At 42.1% G+C, this 18,927-nt stretch overlaps 1 protein-coding gene across 3 annotated transcripts in view; it reads right to left on the bottom strand.

The window, feature by feature from the left end:
* The window catches only part of DOCK2 (dedicator of cytokinesis 2), a 433,393-nt gene that overhangs the window by 294,731 nt on the left and 119,735 nt on the right, over positions 1-18,927 (bottom strand). For all 3 annotated transcript variants that reach the window (XM_008015269.3, XM_073010528.1, XM_008015268.3), the window contains exon 25: positions 18,229-18,335. In XM_008015269.3, coding sequence (XP_008013460.2) covers positions 18,229-18,335 — 107 coding nt within the window. The remainder of the gene's footprint in view (positions 1-18,228; positions 18,336-18,927) is intronic.

The following is an 18,927-nucleotide window of genomic DNA, read 5'->3' on the forward strand; positions in this document are numbered from 1 at the left end:
TGGGACGGCAAATGCAATGGGATGAATTCCTGCAGCCTACATTCTCTCTACAGGGCCTCAGTCAGTCACTACACCTACGCCACACCTGGAACCTGAAGGGAGTGGGTGGAGAACTGCCTCCCTAGGAACTGGCTGGTGTCTGAAGCTGATGAGAGTTGTTTAGGCTTAAGAAGAGAGCAAGGGGAAAGGGGGAGTTCCTCTAGGGATGGGGTGAAGCAGAAGATTTTAAAAAGGGGCTGCATGGGATGATGTGGGGGTGAGGTGGGGACAGAACAAATGAGAGACAGTCAGACAGGGAGACGGTTAGACCTGCATAGCTTGAAACTGATGGGGCAGGAAGCCTGAGCCCACCTGAACCTCAGCCACCACATAATCATCTTATGAGTTCCTCTAGAGCTGGCCCTAGGAAATTATCTCACTGTCCCAGCAATGAACCAGTGTGAGCCATTGGACACCACCACCAATAGCTCATAACTGCAGGCACAGTGATGCCAGAGAGCCAGCAATGGCAGAGATGTCCCCCAACCACAGGCACCACCATGGGCACAGGCAGTGAAACGGAAGCCCCGCCACCACCTCCCTAAGGCACTGAAGTGTACCCTTTAAGCCAGGGAGGGAGAAGGCACACTTCCAGTGCTAACGATTGGTATGTAAATTGGTATGTGGGCAGCAAACGCTGAACAAGGGGCTCTATCTTAACTCTTCTACTCAGTAGCCTTAGAAGAGCCACTTCCTCTTTCAGGGCCTTTTTTGCCTCCTCTGTAAAATGGATTGGAGGTGGCAGTAATTCAGGTCAATGTTTATACTGCATAGATATTTTTTTTTTGAGTAGGCTTGTTTAAAGAGCAGCTTTAGGTTCACGGCAAAATTGAGTCAAAAGTATACAGTTCCCATATATCCCCTGTCCCCACCCACACGCAGCTTCCCCATTATCAACACCCTTATCAGAGCCAGATCAATTTTTCACGTGATGCTAGGTGAAATAAGCAAAGCACAGAAAAACAAATACCACATATTTCTTTAGACTTAGAATTTTTTGCTCAAAATTTTCTTGGATATATAGATAGATAGATTGGTAGATCAAGAGACTGACAGAGACACAGATATAGTGAGCTATTCTAAGAAGCAGGGAGAAATGGGCCTGCTTGCTATACACCCAAGGTGAAGCCTCTTCAGGGTTTCTCTCAGTTGCTGAATTTGACTATCTCTGGGCAGCTGGTTGCTAACATTCCTTTCAGCTCAAACGTTCGACATGTCCAATATGCAAATTCTTTAATGCACACATACATATACAATCTTTCGTGTAACTCAAAATGACGCTACCAAGCAAGTAGGCAGAACAACTGTTTTTCAGTCCCATTTTACAGAGAGAGAAAGTTAGGCAGGGCTGAGGTAGCAGGAGCTGCCTCCAAGGTCTTACAGGTGTTGCCTTCCTGCCTTTTGTGCCTACAGTTTTGAAAGGACTGAGTAAAAGAGAGAAGAGTACAATATGAGCACACTGCTGAGTGGTCCTCTCCATCCCAGTTCTTCCAAATCCTCGACTGCAGCTCAACTAATATTTATGAGAACAAAAATATTACTAGTCACTATTGAACACTGTGGACACCGCAACCATTTAGTATGGGTGTTAGGAGCCTATGGTTAAATCCCAGCTTCCTATATAAGTCTCAACGTTAGCACCTGCAAAGAGGTGATCATAACAGCCTGTGTAAGACAGGGTTGATGGGAGGATTCGTGAAGGTAATGATATATACTTCTCAGCACAATGCGCCCCTGTGTGTTAGTAAGAACTCCAGCAATAGTAACTGAGGAGCTGGGTTCCCAGCACCCAGGAGCACTTGTGGTAGCAGAAGGTGCTAAGTGCTGCGCACAGAGTAACTCAAACCCTGAATCTTAGGTTCCAGTTGACTTAGGACCACAAACCTTAGGAGGGAATGTGTGCCCATGTATCTCCCTCATTCAAGCTTCTCATTTGAGAAATGAGGAAAATGAGATGGAGGGATTAATTCATTCTCTAAGTTGGAACATACAGGAAACTGCAGAGCTGAGACTCCAGCTCTCCTGACTTCCAGGTGTACCTTCGATGATGCTATCAGATGACTACAAATAATAGTAACACTAGTAGTAGTTACTGATGATGAAACTTGGTTTATGAGTCCTTACTAAGGACCAGGTCTCTCTATGCCTCTCACCAGCAGCATCGCATTCAATGCTCATAGTAAACCAGTGAGGTCAACCTTCTATATTGTTTCCATTTCACAGATGAAGAATCGGATGCTTCCAGAGGTGAAGTATCCCGGGTAAGGTAGTAAAATCAGGACTTGATCCAGCCCCTGATTCTGAACAACTGTCCTGTGTTGTGCCTACACCAGAAATGGGAGGTCTCTCCTCAAATAATTTCCCACTCTTTAGCTGAAGCTGTAATTAGAGTCTCATTTGCCTTTGGCTAATTGGCCCCCTCTCCACTGTGGGAGATCTTGGAGTGTCTGAGTGGCGTCTGGTTCCATGTGGGCAGTCTCTCCAGCCTGGACGGTGGCATGCTCAGCAAATCGACTTTGGCTGCCTAGGGCTAATGAGGGCTCTCAGTGTGGTCGCATTTAAGTGCTTGGTATTTCAGGGAACGTCCACACAGACACACCCCCTGCCATCAAGGATAATGCAGGGTTGTGCAAACAGGTCCCTCCGAATTGGATCTTGTTACTCCAACTCCTTAACTCGAGGGCCACACAGTCTGCTCTATGCTGAGTCTATCACACAGGGAGGAAGCAAAATCCCCTGTGTGTGTATGTGTGTGTGCGTGTGCGTGCACATTTGTGTGTGAAAAGAAGGGAAAAGGTAAAGTCAAAACCTGGACAAACACGAGTAAGGTTGGGTGAGATTCATGTCCAATGGTAAACAAATAATAAGTAAAGAGAACAATGATGTGTCTATTAAGGCTATGAATTCCAGGAAGTTTTTCTAGCACACAGTGAAATGAACCTAAATATCCTTAAATAAGAAAATATTAAAAATGGTTGTATTCGTCCATTCTCATGCTGCTATAAAGAAATACCCGAGACTCGGTAATTTATAAAGGAAAGAGGTTTAACTGACTCACAGTTCTGCATGGCTGGGGAGGCCTCAGAAACTTAACAATCATGGCGGAAGGCAAAGGAGCAGTAAGCACCTTTTTCACAGGGCAGCAGGATGAAGTGAGAACGCGTGGCGAACAAAGGGGGAAGCCTCTTATAAAGCTATCAGATCTCATGAGAACTCACTCACTATCATGAGAACAGCATTAGGGAAACTGCCACGTGATTCAATTATCTTCACCTGGTTCCACCTTTGACATGTGGGGGTTATTTAACTCAAGGTGAGATATGGTCAGGGGCGCAGAGCCAAGCCATAAAGTTGATTATAGCCAGTGTCCTAAGAAGAGTTGTGTGAAGCCCTTAAAAATAGAATGGGAAAATGTTCTCAATAATTCTCAGAAAAGAAATGAGATTACCGAGCATGTAAAACAAAATCCCAATTATCTAAAATATATGATACAGGCGAAGTATGGTGGCTCACACTTGTTATCCCAACACTTTGGGAGGCTAATGTGGAAGAATCGCTTGGGGCTAGGAATTCAAGACCAGCCTGGGCAATGTAGTGAGACCCTGCCTCTACAAAAAATATTTTGAAATTAGCTAGCCATAGTGATGTGTGTCTGCATTCCTAGCTACTTAGGAGGCTGAGGTGGGAGGATTGCTTGAGCCCAGGAGGTCAAGGTTGCAATGAGCCATGATCATGCCACTGCACGCTAGACTGGGCAGCAGAGTGAGACCCATATACATATATGATTGATATCATATCATATATATGATACAAAAGAGAGGAAGAATAAATAATGGTTTCCTCTAAATCATGAGATCACGGACATTTTATACATTTCCAAATGTCTTACAATCAACTCACGATATTTTGATAATCCTAACTTTCATAAAGAATAAATGCCATTTTTCCCATCTCTGGGCCAACATCTCCAGAAGCATGCCTAGTAGAGGTCTCGGTGTGGTCCAAGGCCCCCCTTAGCAAGGGAGCATCTCAGGCAAGGAGGAATCCCAAGTGCTGCTGAGGTTGAGAAGCAGGTGTCTTGCAGTTCAGACACTCCAAGATCTCCCACAGGCTGTTGTCCAGAGAGGGCCCGTGTCACATACACTGGCCTTTCATGCTCAGCTGACATCCCGCCTTCTCCATAAAACTGTCCCCAAACAGCCCTGTTTCCACTGAATTCTGGCAATAGTCATTCTTATAGGGTTATTTATAAACATAATAACTTATAAGTTATATTTAAAATTCTATAAAATTTTATTATAAAATATATTTATAATAAATTTATGAAAACCTTACAAATTTATTAAAACTCTATAAACATTATATTTGCACCAGAAACTACTATTCTGGGTCCATCTGTAGGTTTTGTTTGTCTTCTATATCATTTAAAAATAAATCAGCAGGTCTCTACTTTGGAGACTTATCTCAAAAAAAAATAAAAAAGAAAGAGTGAGAGACTATCAAGCAGCACTGAGTCTGCATATTGACATGGCCCTGCCTCACTGCTGTCCTGTTTACCCACAGCACAGACTCTGCCCCAGTCCTCACCAATCCCTATAGTCTCTCCTCCTAGAGCTGAGTGGCCACTGATGCCTGTTACTCTTGCTTCCTTAGTAGCAAAGAAACATTTCACTGTATACTTGTCTCTGTCACACATAGGCATACAGCTGGGTGCAGTGGCTCATGCCTGTAATCCCAACACTTTGGGAGGCCGAGGTGGACAGATCACCTGAGGTCAGAAGTTCGAGACCAGCTTGGTCAACGTGGTGAAACCCCATCTCTACCAGAAATACAAAAAATTAGCCAGGCATGGTGGCTCACGCCTGTAATCCCAGCTACTCAGGAGGCTGAGGCAAGAGAATCGCTTGAACCTGGGAGGCGGAGGCTGTAGTGAGCCAAGACTGTACAACCACACTCCAGCCTGGGTGACAGAATGAGACTGTCTCAAAAGAAAAAAAAAAAAAACAGCCATGGGGATATGGATGACTAACTAGATGGCACTGTGTTTTAGGGAGGAAAACGAAGAAATCAGATTTCTTTGTGAAGTAAAGAAGGTTCCCACATGTTTAATAGGCAAGTAGAAAATCTGAGTTGTAAAAATACAAGTGAAGGTGACACTAGGACTATCTATTCGAAAAGGAATGATTATCTTAGCAAATCTCGTAAAAACTATGACCCTGCCCCTTCACTCATTTATATTACCTGCCCAGCATGTGTGAGCTCAAATTGAAAGAGATCTTTGGGTAAATCTTTTCTTCTCCAATCATAAGCTCCTGGAGACAGAAACCCTTCTCTTCCAGAAGTCATCCAGCACAGCAGTTCAGCGTGTGCTGGGGAATCAGAAAGACCCCAGTTGGAATAGTGTCTCAGCTGTTACTTGGTGTGCAACTACTGGCAAGTTTTAAAACCTTCTTAACTGAGAAGTTTTTAAACCTCCTTATCAGTTTCCTCACCTGTTAAACGAGAATAGTGATACATACACTTTACAGGGATGTCATGATAATGAAATGAGTTAATTATTTTGGGCCTGCCACAAAATAATAGTTAAATAAATGGCAGCCATACATTACTTATTACTGTATTTTGTTAATAGTCCTCACAGTACAGTGCTGCCACAGTTTTAGATTTTTAATAAGTAGTATTTGAACTGAAATGAATCTGCAGCTAATTTTCAATTCAACCGTATTGTAGTTTTCAGGAAATTTCCTTCTATTCTAAGAAGATGTTGGGCAAAAATAATCTAAGAACATCAAATTTCAACAGATCAACATAAAAGTCTCAGGACACTTGTATTAGCACATTTTCACACTGCTGATAAAGACATACCCAAGACTGGTAATTTATAAAGAAAAAGAGGTTTAATGGACTCACAGTTCCACATGGCTGGGGAGGTCCCACAATCATGGCAGAAGGCAAAAGGCACGTCTTACATGGTAGCAGGCAAGAGGGAATGAGAGCCAAGAGAAAGGGGTTTCCCCTTATAAAACCATCAGATCTTGTGAGACTTATTCACTACTACGAGAACAGTATGGAGGAAACTGCCCCCATATTCAGTTATCTCCCACCAGGTCCTACCCACAACATGAGGGAATTATGGGAGCTCCAATTCAAGATGAGATTTGGGTGGGGACACAGTCAAACCATATCAACATTCTAAAAGCCCACCTCAGCATAATGGAAATCATTCATGATCGCAATTTCACAGTGAAAACAAAATTTTGGAGTAAATGCATAACCTTATAAAGATTTATATAAATGCCCTCATTATGTGTGCTTACACTAATGCAAAGAATCATTCCAAAACTAAGTAAGAATCCCATGTAATGTAGATTGAAAGGTATGAGAACAGAGTGATTTTGTTGTTTTCTATTTTTAATGAGGTAAATTACACACACACACACACACACACACACACACACAAAGAGTTTACTGAGTCTATTTACATTGCTATTAAAGAAGTGATCTGGAATTTTTTTCTCCCCCAATTAAATTGTAGTTCATAATGCCATTGAAAGCTGCTATTCTAAGTATTTTGGTAAGTTCAAGAGGGATTTTTTTCCTTGATTGTATGCCAATTTTTTTAACTTCAGCGCACCCCCACCCCCAATAGACACTTTCATAAATCTCTCTTGGACTTGTTCTGCAGCACATTAAATCACTGTCTTCTCTGATTCTGGATCTGAAGGTTTCTTTCTGAGAATGAAGTCTGCAATCCATCACATCAGAACAGGAAGAGAGGATGTGAGGGAGAGCCCCTTCTCAGATCTCCAGAGTGTAGAAGGGACATTTTGGTGCTGGCTATGGCTTTGTAATACTGCAGTTAAAACGGGCAAAATGGGCTCCTCACTTGAAGATCCTTGATGCCTCTAAATGCTCTGATGAGAAAAAACTTGTCCTCAAAATCCATGGTACTTTCTTGAAGAAATGAAATGTTCCAGCACGTGAGGCGTTGTTAATGACTAGCTGTGTAACCTCGAATGCATCATGTAAGCGCCTGCCATTCACGTAAAGTTCTGTAAAATGGCCTCATCCCTTGCCCCCGGCTCAGGCAGGATGCTGAGACGTACTGGGGGAATGCTTCTCAATACTTCTCAATACAGTATTGGGAGAATATTTTTCAATGGGAAGAGGAGGGTTTTTAAGGCACTAAATGATATTATGTGAAAAAGATTCAGAATTATTATCACTGCGAATCAGAGGGTGACTTTTTTAAAACATAGATTTTCGTTGTTGGTGGAACACTACAAAATCTTGTTCAGTGTCATCATTCACAGTAAGGGACTTGCCCAAGATCTCACAACTGTGCACTAAATGAGATAATATACCTAACTGTTTAGCACAGTGCCAATGCATAACAAGCAGTCAGTAAATGTCAGTTGCTGTTGCAACTGCTGATGTTTTTGTTACTATGATTCAGGTCTCCTCACTCCCAGTTCAGTGCTGTTATTATCAGATACAAAAAGAAACTACAGGAAGGTAGTTCTATGAGCCCAAGCAACTTCTTACCATAAGGAAAAGTATTTATTTCATAATTGAGAAAGTGCAAGCCTAGAGAAGGTAAGTGCCATGCCTTGGCACATAATTCCCAGGATGCTAACATCACACCGAAGACCAATTCAGGGGCTTGACTGGAGGAGGAGAGGCTACTCCTTTTTCCTAATCCTTCAGCTCTCAGTGAGCAATAGCATGGAGAACCTGCACGTTGTGGACCAGAGATGGAATCCAGTCTACAGCAAACCTGTCCTCAGCACCAGAGATTCAATCTAGGCTATAGCAACTCAGCCCACAGCCTGTAGGAAAGAGCAATGTCCTGAAAATGCAAATGACACTGGCAGGGAGAAAGGAGAAACTGTCCAGCAGATGAAGTTGGGAAAGAGGTGCGGTCAAATGGGAAAAAAACAAAGACGAAAGACAAAAATCAGATTGCTACTCACACTACATATAAAACATAAACTCTATAGATAAAGGATTTAGGTATCAAAACTAAAATTATAGAATTCTTAGTAAAAATAATGGACATATTTTAGACTTCAGGATTGAGAAAGATTTCTTACGGCACACACAAAAATGTGACTAACAAAATGATTGATTTGATTGTATTAAAATTAAGAACTTTTGCTTATGAAAATGCATCTTAAATAAAAAGACAAGGTATAAACTGGGAGAAGATATTCACAATACATAAAATTAGCAAAAAATAAGTAGAAAGAATATATTAAATATCCTATAGATCAATAAGAAAAATACAACTAATCTGATAGAAAAACAGACAAAAGGCTGGGCACGGTGGCTCACGCCTGTAATCCCAGCACTTTGGGAGGCTGAGGCAGAGGGATCACAAGGTCAGGAGTTCAAGACCAACCTGACCAACATAGTGAAACCTGTCTCTACTAAAAATACAAAAATTAGCCAGGTGTGGTGGCACACACCTGTAATCCCAGCTACTCAGGAGGCTGAGGCAGGAGAATCACTGGAACCCAGGAGGCAGAGGTTGCAGTGAGCTGAGATCATGCCACTGCACTCCAGCCTGGGCGACAGAGTGAGACTCCATCTCAAAAAAGGAAAAGGAAAAGAAAAAGAAAAAGAAAAACAGACAAAAGGCATGAACAGACATAGCAAAGAAACAAAACACGAGTGGCAAAGAAACAGAAGAAAAGATTTTCCGCATTACTGGTGATCAAGGAAACGCAACTAAAGACAGTGATGACGTAGTCTAAGCCCATTTTAGTGGCAAAGATTAAGAAGTAGGGCAATATCCAGTGTTAAAGAGACTGTGGCTACACAGGACCACTTCGGCATTGCTGGTGGGAGTGTAAATTGGTACAACCACCTTTGGAAAAGAGTGTTCACTATCTCTTAAAGATTCTGATCCCTTATGACCAAGCAAATCTACCAGTAGGTCTATCCCCAAAAGAAACTCTTGAACATTTACAACAAGAGACATGTATAAGAATGTTCTTAGCAGCAGTGCTTACAATAGAAGAAACACTGAAACAACCCAATGCCTGAAATTGAAGGCATGAATGAACAAATTATGTCTTATTCACACAATGGAATTTCCTATAGTCATCAAAACATGAACTCCAGCAATCAGTAATATGGATGATTCTTAGTTTAATATTAAGTAAAAAAAAATAAATTCCTTCAAATTATTAACAGTTCAATACACTTTTCATAAAGTTAAAATAACTAAAACACTAGGAATATATATAAATGCAATACAACTACATGAAAAAGAAAGCAGTGGAATGATTAACAAAAGATTCAAGAGGCTAGGTGCAATGGCTCATGCTTGTAATCTCAGTGCTTTGAGAGGCCAAGGCAGAAGGATCACTTAAGCCCAGGGGTTTGAGACCAGCCTGGGGAATATAGGGAGACCCTACCTCTACAAAGTTTTTGTTTAAAAAATTCACCAGACGTGGTGGCATGTCCCTGTAGTCCTAGCTACTCAGAAGTCGAAGCAGGAGGATTGCTTGAGTCCAGGAGCTCAGGGTTACATGAGTTATGACTGTGCCACTGTGCTTCACCCTGGGTGACAAAGCAAGACCCTGTCTTTAAAAAAAAAAAAAAAAAGACTCAAGAATGCAGTTACCTTAGGTGCAGAAAGGCAGTCATGTGGTTACATGTAAGTGATTGTTAACTTCCTAGCTTTTGTTTTGTGTGGCGAGTGCGTGGATGCTACATTTGTTATTAAAAATAACAAATAGAACATTTAAATAAATAAAAGCCTGCCTTGTGTGGATCAATAAGAAAATGTATTTTGAATTAATGGCCAGGACTGCTCCAGCTGTGTAAAATTGAGGTCTGCTCTTTCCTTTTCTTAAAGGGACATTGGCCACTGAATAATGGTGAATTTTACTACCAAGGCCCACAGAGCAGCCTCCGAGAGACCAGGCACATAAACATGTGTACAGACCAAGAATGTAAATAAAACAAAACTTATAACTTCCCTTATCCTTAAGGAGTTCATTCCATCAGTATAAACAGCCCCATAAACAGAGAATGCTAGAATGACATGTCAAGTGTCATGATGGAGGTTTGCACTCTGCAATGGGGGAGCTGTGTCCATGCCCACACTGCTTTCCTTTCCCTCCTCAGGCTCCTGGAGCTATGCCTCCCATTTGAAAGAGGTCAAGAGCCACCTGCATCCAAAGCCCCTTGGTGGGCAGACACCATGCACACCCCTGGCCCCCTCTTCAGATATTCAGAGTCAATCTTTGGAGTAGGGTCCAGGATTCTGCAATCTTAACAAACTTCTCAGGGATATCTAAGCGTTGAGGTTAGATGTGTTGTTTTGCCCCCTTTGGGAATCGGGTAATGTCTGCAATGTATTCAACCCTCTACTTTCACATCTTTCCCGATTCATCAAGTACCCTGGCAGCCATTTTGTTTCTACCACCCCAGGGACAGAGATGAGGACAGCCTCCTCAGAAAGGAAGGTGACAGGATGGAGGGGAAGGGTCAGCTGCCCCTTCACCTGGCATTGAGACCCAAGGCCACAAAATGTGTGTGTACCACCAACATCCCCTCTGGGGCTACAGTCCCAAAGGGAGTCATTTTAGATAAACTGAGGGAAACGCCAAAACCTGTGCTTTTCTTCCCCTTCCTATTTGAGTTCCTGGGAGGGTGGGGACTGTTTTGAGTCAGAAAGACTGGTTAAATCTAGAGCCATAAGATACCATGTATTGAAATTTTTAAGTTGCCACAGCACAAAGTAGAGACTCCAAAAGAAGATTAAATTAGATTAAAAACAAACAAAAAGAAGCAGCTTCATTTTCTTTGCACAGAGATCATGGTGCACAAGTTTACTAACTTGCCACAGTTGTATCCACATTGCTTCCCCAGGGACTAAGTGTTGAATGGAATTGAGCCGAAATGCCTGAGCCATCAGGGAGGACTTATTGCAGGCTTGAGGGCTACTTTGGTTCTTAAAGGGATGAATAGGGGTTGCCTGTTGAGCATGTCTTGGGGTTGGGGTAGGGAATGGGAGGCAGTAGAAGATATTCCAGGCACTATATGCAATGAACTGAATTTTGCAAGGGCATGTAAGGTGCGAAGAGAGATGACAGTCCCACTATGAGGCCAGAGCACATCCTGAGAGAAAGACGTTTTGTTCTCCCAACTGCCTTTTCTTTCTGAACAGTCTCAGAAGCAGACCCTCATGTCAACATCCCAAGTCTTGGGCAGCCTGCTAATACCCCGGCTTGCTGCAGGAAAGTTGCGCCCTGAGAAGCCACAGGTGACACAGCAACTGCTGGCAGCAAGGGCCTCATCTCCCTTCCAGGGAAGGGTTCCTGTGCTCACCTGTCAGAGTTCATGTATAGCCTGGCATTTGGGAGAGGAGTTGGGAGCGGGGAATGGAAATAAACAAATCCTTCAGGATGAATGATGAAGCACTTGTTCTCACACGGAGAAGGAAGCATTACCAAGTCAATACACCACTATTTGCTCCTTTTTAGTCCTCATAAGAATAAAGCATAGTATAGTGAGAAAAAGGTGGGTTCTGTTATTCAAATGACTTGCACTCAGAACCAGTTCCAGCACTTACTACCTGTGAGTCACAGAGGCAGTGCTCATCAAATATTGCATGTGCATGTGCTTAGTTTACATCCCAGATTATCTGGCATTAGCACATGTGATATGTTCTGGCCAATGGACTGTGGGTGGAACTGGCAGATGTCACTTCCAGGCCAAGGTCATTAAGAGCCACTGTGCTCCTTCCCTCCCTTCTTATCTTTCCTGCTACAGGGAGGCCACACGCACCAGCTGGCACAACTTCGGGAGGAACAAAAGGAATATGACCTTCATCAGACTTTGCAAAGGAGAGAAATAAACCTTTCCATTATCAAACCACTGAGATTTGGAGATTAATTTGAAACCCTAGGATCACACAGTCCAAAATATTAATACCTTCATACATTGTGTAATATTTGGTCTCATTGGAATGAAAATTACTTAACTTTCTAGGCCATTGTGTTTTTGTAAAAACTTAACATATATTTACGCTGTGTATAATACCTGATACAGAGCTGGCATTTGATAAATATTAAGTCTCTCCCTTTAAGTTGCTGTTGATGTCATTACTATTGTTATGGTCAGTACTGTTACACAACAGACAAAATAGATGCATTTTAATAAGCAGCAACTGTGTCTCTGGCACTCTGTTAGTTGTTTTTCATAAGTTGTCGCATTTCTGCAGCTAAAGAAGCTACAGCTCAGAGAGGTTACTTATTCCAAGGAACACAGCTAGTATGCAATCAAGCCAGGACTCAAAATAAGGATATCCTGAATCAAAGGTCTCTTATTCTATGACACTCCTAATTCACATTTTTCAAATTTTTCAGACATGGAACCCGAGGCTCAGAGATGTTACATAAGATCACCAAAGTAATAACCACTGGAATAAAATCAAAAATTGATTGGGTGGGACCTAATTAAACTAAAGAGCTAAAGCAACTATCAACAGAGTAAACAGACAACCTATTTGCAAATGATGCATCTCACAAAGGTCTAATATCCAGAATCTAACGAGCTTAAACAAATTAACAAGCAAAAACAACAACCCTATTAAAAAGCGGGCAAAGGACGTGAACAGACACTTCTTAAAAGAAGACATACATGCGGCCAACAAGCATATGAGAAAATGCTCAGCATCACCAGTCATTAGAGATATGCAAATCAAAACCACAATGAGACACCATCTCACACCAGTCAAAATGGCTATTATGAAAAAGTCAAAAATTGGCCAGGCACAGTGGCTCATGCCTGTAATCCCAGCACTTTGGGAGGCTGAGGCAGGCAGATCACCAGAGGTCAGGGGTTTGAGACCAGCCTGGCCAGCATGGTGAAACCCCATCTCTATTAAAATACAAAAGCCAGGCACAGTGGTGTACCTCCCAGCTAGTTGGGAGGCTGAGGCAGGAAAATCACTTGAACCCAGGAGGTAGGGGTTGCAGTGAGCTGAGATCGCACCATTGCACTCCAGCCTGGGCGACAAGAGCAAAACTCAGACTCAAAAAAATAAATAAATAAAAATAAAAAGTCAAAAATGAACAGATTCTGGTGAGGTTTTGGTGAAAAGGGCATGCATATACACTGCTAGAGGAAATGTAAGTTAGTTCAGCCATCATGCAAAGCAGTTTGGAGATTTCTCAAAGTACCTAAAACAGAACTACCACTGGACTCAGGAATCCCATTACTGGGTATATACACAAAGGAAGATAAATCGTTCTACCATAAGGACATAAACATGTGTAAACATATGCCTGTGTATGTTCATCACAGCTTTATTCACAATAGCAAAGACGTGGAATCAACCTAAACACACGTTGATGGTGAACTGGATAAAGAAAATGTGGTATATAGACATGACGAAATACTACGCAGCCATAAAAAAGATTAAAATCACATACTTTTGCAGAGCACTGATGAAGCCAGAGGCCATTATTCTAAGCGAATTAACACAGGAGCAGAAAATCAAATGTTGCATGTTCTCACTTATAAGTGAGAGTTAAACATCAAGTCCACGTGGATACAAAGAAGGGAACAATAGACATCGGGGCCTACTTGACGGTGGAAGGTGGGAGGAGGGTAAGGATCAAAAAACTGCCAATTGGGTCTATGCTTATTACCTCAGTGACAAAATTATCTGCACATTAAACCCCTGACATGAAATCAATTAATGTAACAAACCTGCACATGTTCCCCCATGAACCTGAAATAAAAATTGAAAAGAAAAAAAAAAGTAGTAACTGCTAGAGTCAGAGGGTTGTTTATTCGCAGCTCAATGCTGCAATGATACAATGATTAGAAAAGATATGGGCAAAATTATTTCCATCCCTCTTTCCCCCAACCATTGTCCAGCCCCTTGTACACTGTGAATCGAGGACGCAGCATCTCCAGATACTGTGGGCAACAGATGAGAGGGAAGAAGGAAGCTATGCTTTAATAAAAGGGAAACTGGATGCTTTGCTCAAAGAACAGCTTCTCAATAAAGTTCCCAGTGAAAAAAAATCCACCAGCTGAAAATAAACATTGAAAGAGTTTCCAAATCTCTGTCAGGTGTCTGTCTCTCTCTCTGTCTCTCTCTCTCTCTCTTTCTGTCAATCTCTCTCTGTGTTTGTTTTGGAAATTTGAAGAGAAAGCTCTAGCAATGTGGATCCTAAAGCAGTTTACACTGAACCAGATGGTGCCTCTGACTAGCATCAGACTAAAAAGACACATTTCTTGGAGATGAGGTTCTTGTAGGGACAAATCTGTTTCAAAGGCACAGAGGGTTTGCTTTTCTCCTAGACTCCCCTTGGAGCTTTCTCCGGGCATATCTGTGCATCCTTTTTCCTGTCATCACCACCAGGTAGGTCTGAGCTTGTGTTGGAGAAGACAGCAAATTAGTGTTTGTAAGTTTCTCAGTTCTCCTCTCACTGAAACCTGAAGTCATCCACACGGACCAAGCCATTCCATGTGGGAACCTGGCTGGTAGTGACTCCTTACTCCTGCAATTACCAGGCTAACTAGCCACATGTGCCACTGATGCACCAGCTACCCAAGGAGACGTATTCTGTGACTATTCCCATTTTACAGATGAGGAAATTAAGACTTGCAAGGATTAAGTAATTTACTCAATATCATAGGTCAAATCAAAGTTGAGGCTAATTGCCTCCATAAAGAAAACAAGGAAAAAACCGTGTGTGTGTGTGTCTGTGTGTGTGTGTTTGTGTGTGTTTTAAAAGAGCCCTGAGGGGTAAATCATCAGAGAGGAGGGCTGTCAAGTGTCCAAAACTATGTAACTATGCTGGAGCCTGTAGTAACACAAACAATGAAGTGAGAAATTGCAAACATTTCACCTTGACCTCTATTTCTTTTAGGCATCCGTAACACGGCCCCTTTACAAAAACACTCGAGGGAAATAAAAATTGAAAACAAAAACAAAAACAAAAAAACCCACACTCAAAGCCAGAATGCAAAGCATGTACCAACCAAGGCCCTTTCATTCATTAGGTCCTGTGTTTCTCAGACCCTGAGGAAAACCACGTAGCTTAGGGTTATGTGCAACTATCAAACATTAAGGAACTCCCTTATTGCAAGGAATTTAAAGGTCAGCACAGAAATTGGGATCAGCAGGAAAAATAGCCACAACACCAATAATAACAATTACTGCTTAGTATGAGACACTACGCAGAGCCCAGCGCTGTGGCAAGTACTTTAAATGCATCATCCATCTCATTAGCCCACACAATCACCCTCTAAGACAGACATTATTGTTCTTATTCCCATTTTACAGATGAGCTTACTGAGGATCAGAGAAGTTTAGAAAATTACCCATAGTCACATAGTCACGTAAAAAGCTGAACCAGGAATTAAACTCAGGTCTAGTGTGGCCCAAGAACCACCATCCTTAACCAGTAAACCCTTCTCCACCTTCTCCATAGGATTCTCCTGACGACAGGCCAATAGGGTAGTCTGCCAAAATCTCAGAAAGTGCTTAAAAGCCTTCTGGCCCCTCCGCTTAATGTCAATACAAATGTTCAAGGCTGTGAGTACAAGCAAATGTCACTGAAAATACTCCAGGCAATTTGCACATCTGGCAGTTAAATGAGTGCAGGCTCAAAGCAAATCACGTCCCGGAGGCACAGGACACTTCACAGGGAGAATAACAGGAGGAATTTCATTACTGCTGAAACTTGGCCAGAAGAATCACACTCACCTTATTTAAGAGTATAAAGAGAGACGCTCACCCAAGGGCAATGGACATCGATAAGCATAATGAACTCAGGTTTTATTCATTGGGAACGTGAGGATTTAAGAAAGGAGATGAGGTGAAGTTTCCCTTTGGGACTATTTTGGTATGAGGGCTCACTTAGCAAATAGATGGTGGGAGAGGAGTTATCTTTCAGCTGTGAGTAGGGGCATACAACTTTCACATGTAAGCCGAGTGTGGCTACACTAATTACACTTTGCCTCCTCTTTGAAATGGGTCCCCAAAGGACACTTTGTCTACCTCTAGTCTCTGTATGTATTTAAAGGTAAGAAGTTTGCTTTCTTTTATAACTGTGTACAGCGCCAGGGTGGGCCTTCTGTCAGTTAATATTAATCAGAGGGTTTTTACTGAATCTGAAACCCACACACACAGCAGGACTGAGAAGTAGCAGCTGTCCAGCCTGCCCTGCCATGACGCTAACCCTCAGAGGCCTCTTCCCAGCCCTGGAGATGGGGCTGCAGTAAAGGAATTACTCTGACTTCTGTGAGGCTGGAATTGACACCACATGCCCAGCCTAGGCCCGTGCTATCACTCCATCTGGCCTCGATGCCAAACTGGGCCCCTGACAATGACAGCAGCTCTGAACAATGAAGGAGAGCCAGGCAGTCCACTCCCTGCTGCCTGTGCCACACCATACGCGTAGCTAGAGTCACGTCCCTAGGATGGGACTCAATTTGTCTCTGCAGTGGCAGCACTTGAAATCCTGCAAAGGGCTTCCAGGGTAGGAAGGGGCAGACATATTTCAATGCTTTTGGGCTAAGGGCAATTTATTTAGAGGTGGAAATCAGAACTTTGAAACCATGGAATTCTCACTTTTAAAAGGCACAGTCACACAAGAAATGCAACAAGACTTACCAGAATTAGTCTCCATAGCCTCACAAAAGCCACCTTGCTCAAACAAACTACGTATTTATTGGATTAATCTGTTGTCACACATCTGTCTAAAGGGTCAGGAAACCACACACATAAATGTTAAAATCACAAGAACATTTTCATCCCCACATCCTCCTCCTACCCTTAACTCCGGGGATAGGATACAGACAGCAATTTTGGATGCACCATGTTAACCAGGCATTGGAAAAAAACATCTTTACAGTGAAGTGGTTCCTGAATATTTCTGTGATTACCAGGCAATTTGCATAAATATTCAGGCTTCACTCCCTGAATAAATTCCAGTCGGGTGATGGCTGATCCTCTGAATTCTAAGACCTTTTGTTTCTTGCACAGTTTGCTTCTCATTTTATTATTGACACTAATGTGGATAGAGAAATTGAAAATTGGAAAGGTTGGGTCTTAGGATACGGAAAAAAGTACTGATTCTGAAAAGTCATTCCTTCACCCTTACAGATAGGAGTGAAGGAATGCAGAGTTTCCGAACAGGTCATTCTTTTACATGGAACAAAAGGCATGATCCATTTTGAAAATCTAGGCATGCAGAGCATTCCTAGAGATGAGGTAGAGGATGAATATGAGCTTCCAAATCCTGCCTGATCAAATCTGGAGGAGCTATCGACATCTAATTGACTGACCTTGAAGATAGGGAACTCTAAGTCTTCTGCCAGTGGGGCCCAGTGGTGACCAGTTTAGGGTAAGCAGAAGCTCTGATCATAATTTCTGTGCAAATCCACTGTCGTTCCATGATCTCCCAAAAATATATACCATTAAGTGAAGAAAGGCAAAGTGCAGAACAGTTACATACCATGCTACCATTTGCATGATAATAATAAAGAGTATATAGCATATACGTAATTGATTCCACATCCAGAGTGTGCCTAGAAGCAAACACAGGAAACTGGATATGCCTTTTGCCACTGGAGAAGGGACTAGGAGTAGCCACACACAGGGTCTGGAGAGACCCTTTCCACATGGTACTCTGTCATACCTTTGCATTTTCATCCATGCAAATGCATTACCTATTCCAAAATAATTTACATTTTTCTAAAAACTTCAAAAAATGTTAATTCCTACTCAATCAGACTATTCGAGCTAGGTCTCAGGAATTAGCATTTTAATAAGCTCTCCAGTTTATTCTTACACACTCAAAATTTTAAGAACTTCCCTGCGAAAGGCTCTTTCTACTAAAAGGAACTTTATCCATTTCCCCTTAAGTTAAAGACAGCAATAATAAACCATACAGGGGGAAAAAAAAACCTCATTAAACTTTCTCAAGAGAAATAAACAATGCAACCTCAGCTTTCCTAAAATCAATTTAGATTCTGATATCTAAGTTGTCGGCTACTTTCTACTTTTTGCATTTATGCAGACCAAGGGAGTTGTGAGAAAAGAGATGTTTCAGTCACTGGACAGGTTGCCCTCTCCTGCCAAACTTCCCCAAAATGATGTGGGGTTTATTGGCCCCTTACCCCACCCCAGCAAGGGTGCTGTGTACTCACCTTGCTTTTTAAAGAGGTTACTCTGGACTATCTCATTCATAGACTGTACTTTCTGCTTCTGGAGTTTCACAGGAGGGATGCAGGTGTAGAACTCATACAGGAGTTGGCTGAGGGCAGGAAAAACAGGAGCTGGTAGGGCAAGGTAGACCAATGTCTCCCACCTCATAACACTTACAGTCCATCCCTGGACCTGTAGCTCTGGGAAACCCCCAAGTCTGGGTAGAGCATGAGGTGCAAGGTAAGCCTTCAGTAAAAATGTACAAGTTGTTCTTGGTATAGAATATTAGTAGCATTAAAAGAGATGTAAAAATCTGAAAATAATACCAATAGCCCTGAGCAGTTACTGTATACCAAGCACACACTTTGCATTTTGCATTCATTATGTCATGTAAACTTCATAACTCTACAAGCTATACACAATACTTATGCCAATTTTATAAGTTGGAAAGCTCAGGTTTAGAAAGGCTAACTTTCCTAAGGTTATGCAGCTAGGAAGTTAAAGAAACAAGAGTTCAGAACAAGGTTCTGACTTCATTACCATACCATTTTACTTACAAATGTTTTATGCTTGGTAATGCTTTATGATAAGTCTTAAAATCAAAAAGGTCTCTAATTTTTTTAAAACACTATGAAAAATTGTGGATTAGAACCAGTTTGGGACATCAAAAGGGACATCAAAAGGACATAATTGGGAGCCAT

Source organism: Chlorocebus sabaeus, chromosome 23 (genome assembly GCF_047675955.1).
Source record: "Chlorocebus sabaeus isolate Y175 chromosome 23, mChlSab1.0.hap1, whole genome shotgun sequence".
Lineage (NCBI taxonomy): Eukaryota > Metazoa > Chordata > Mammalia > Primates > Cercopithecidae > Chlorocebus > Chlorocebus sabaeus.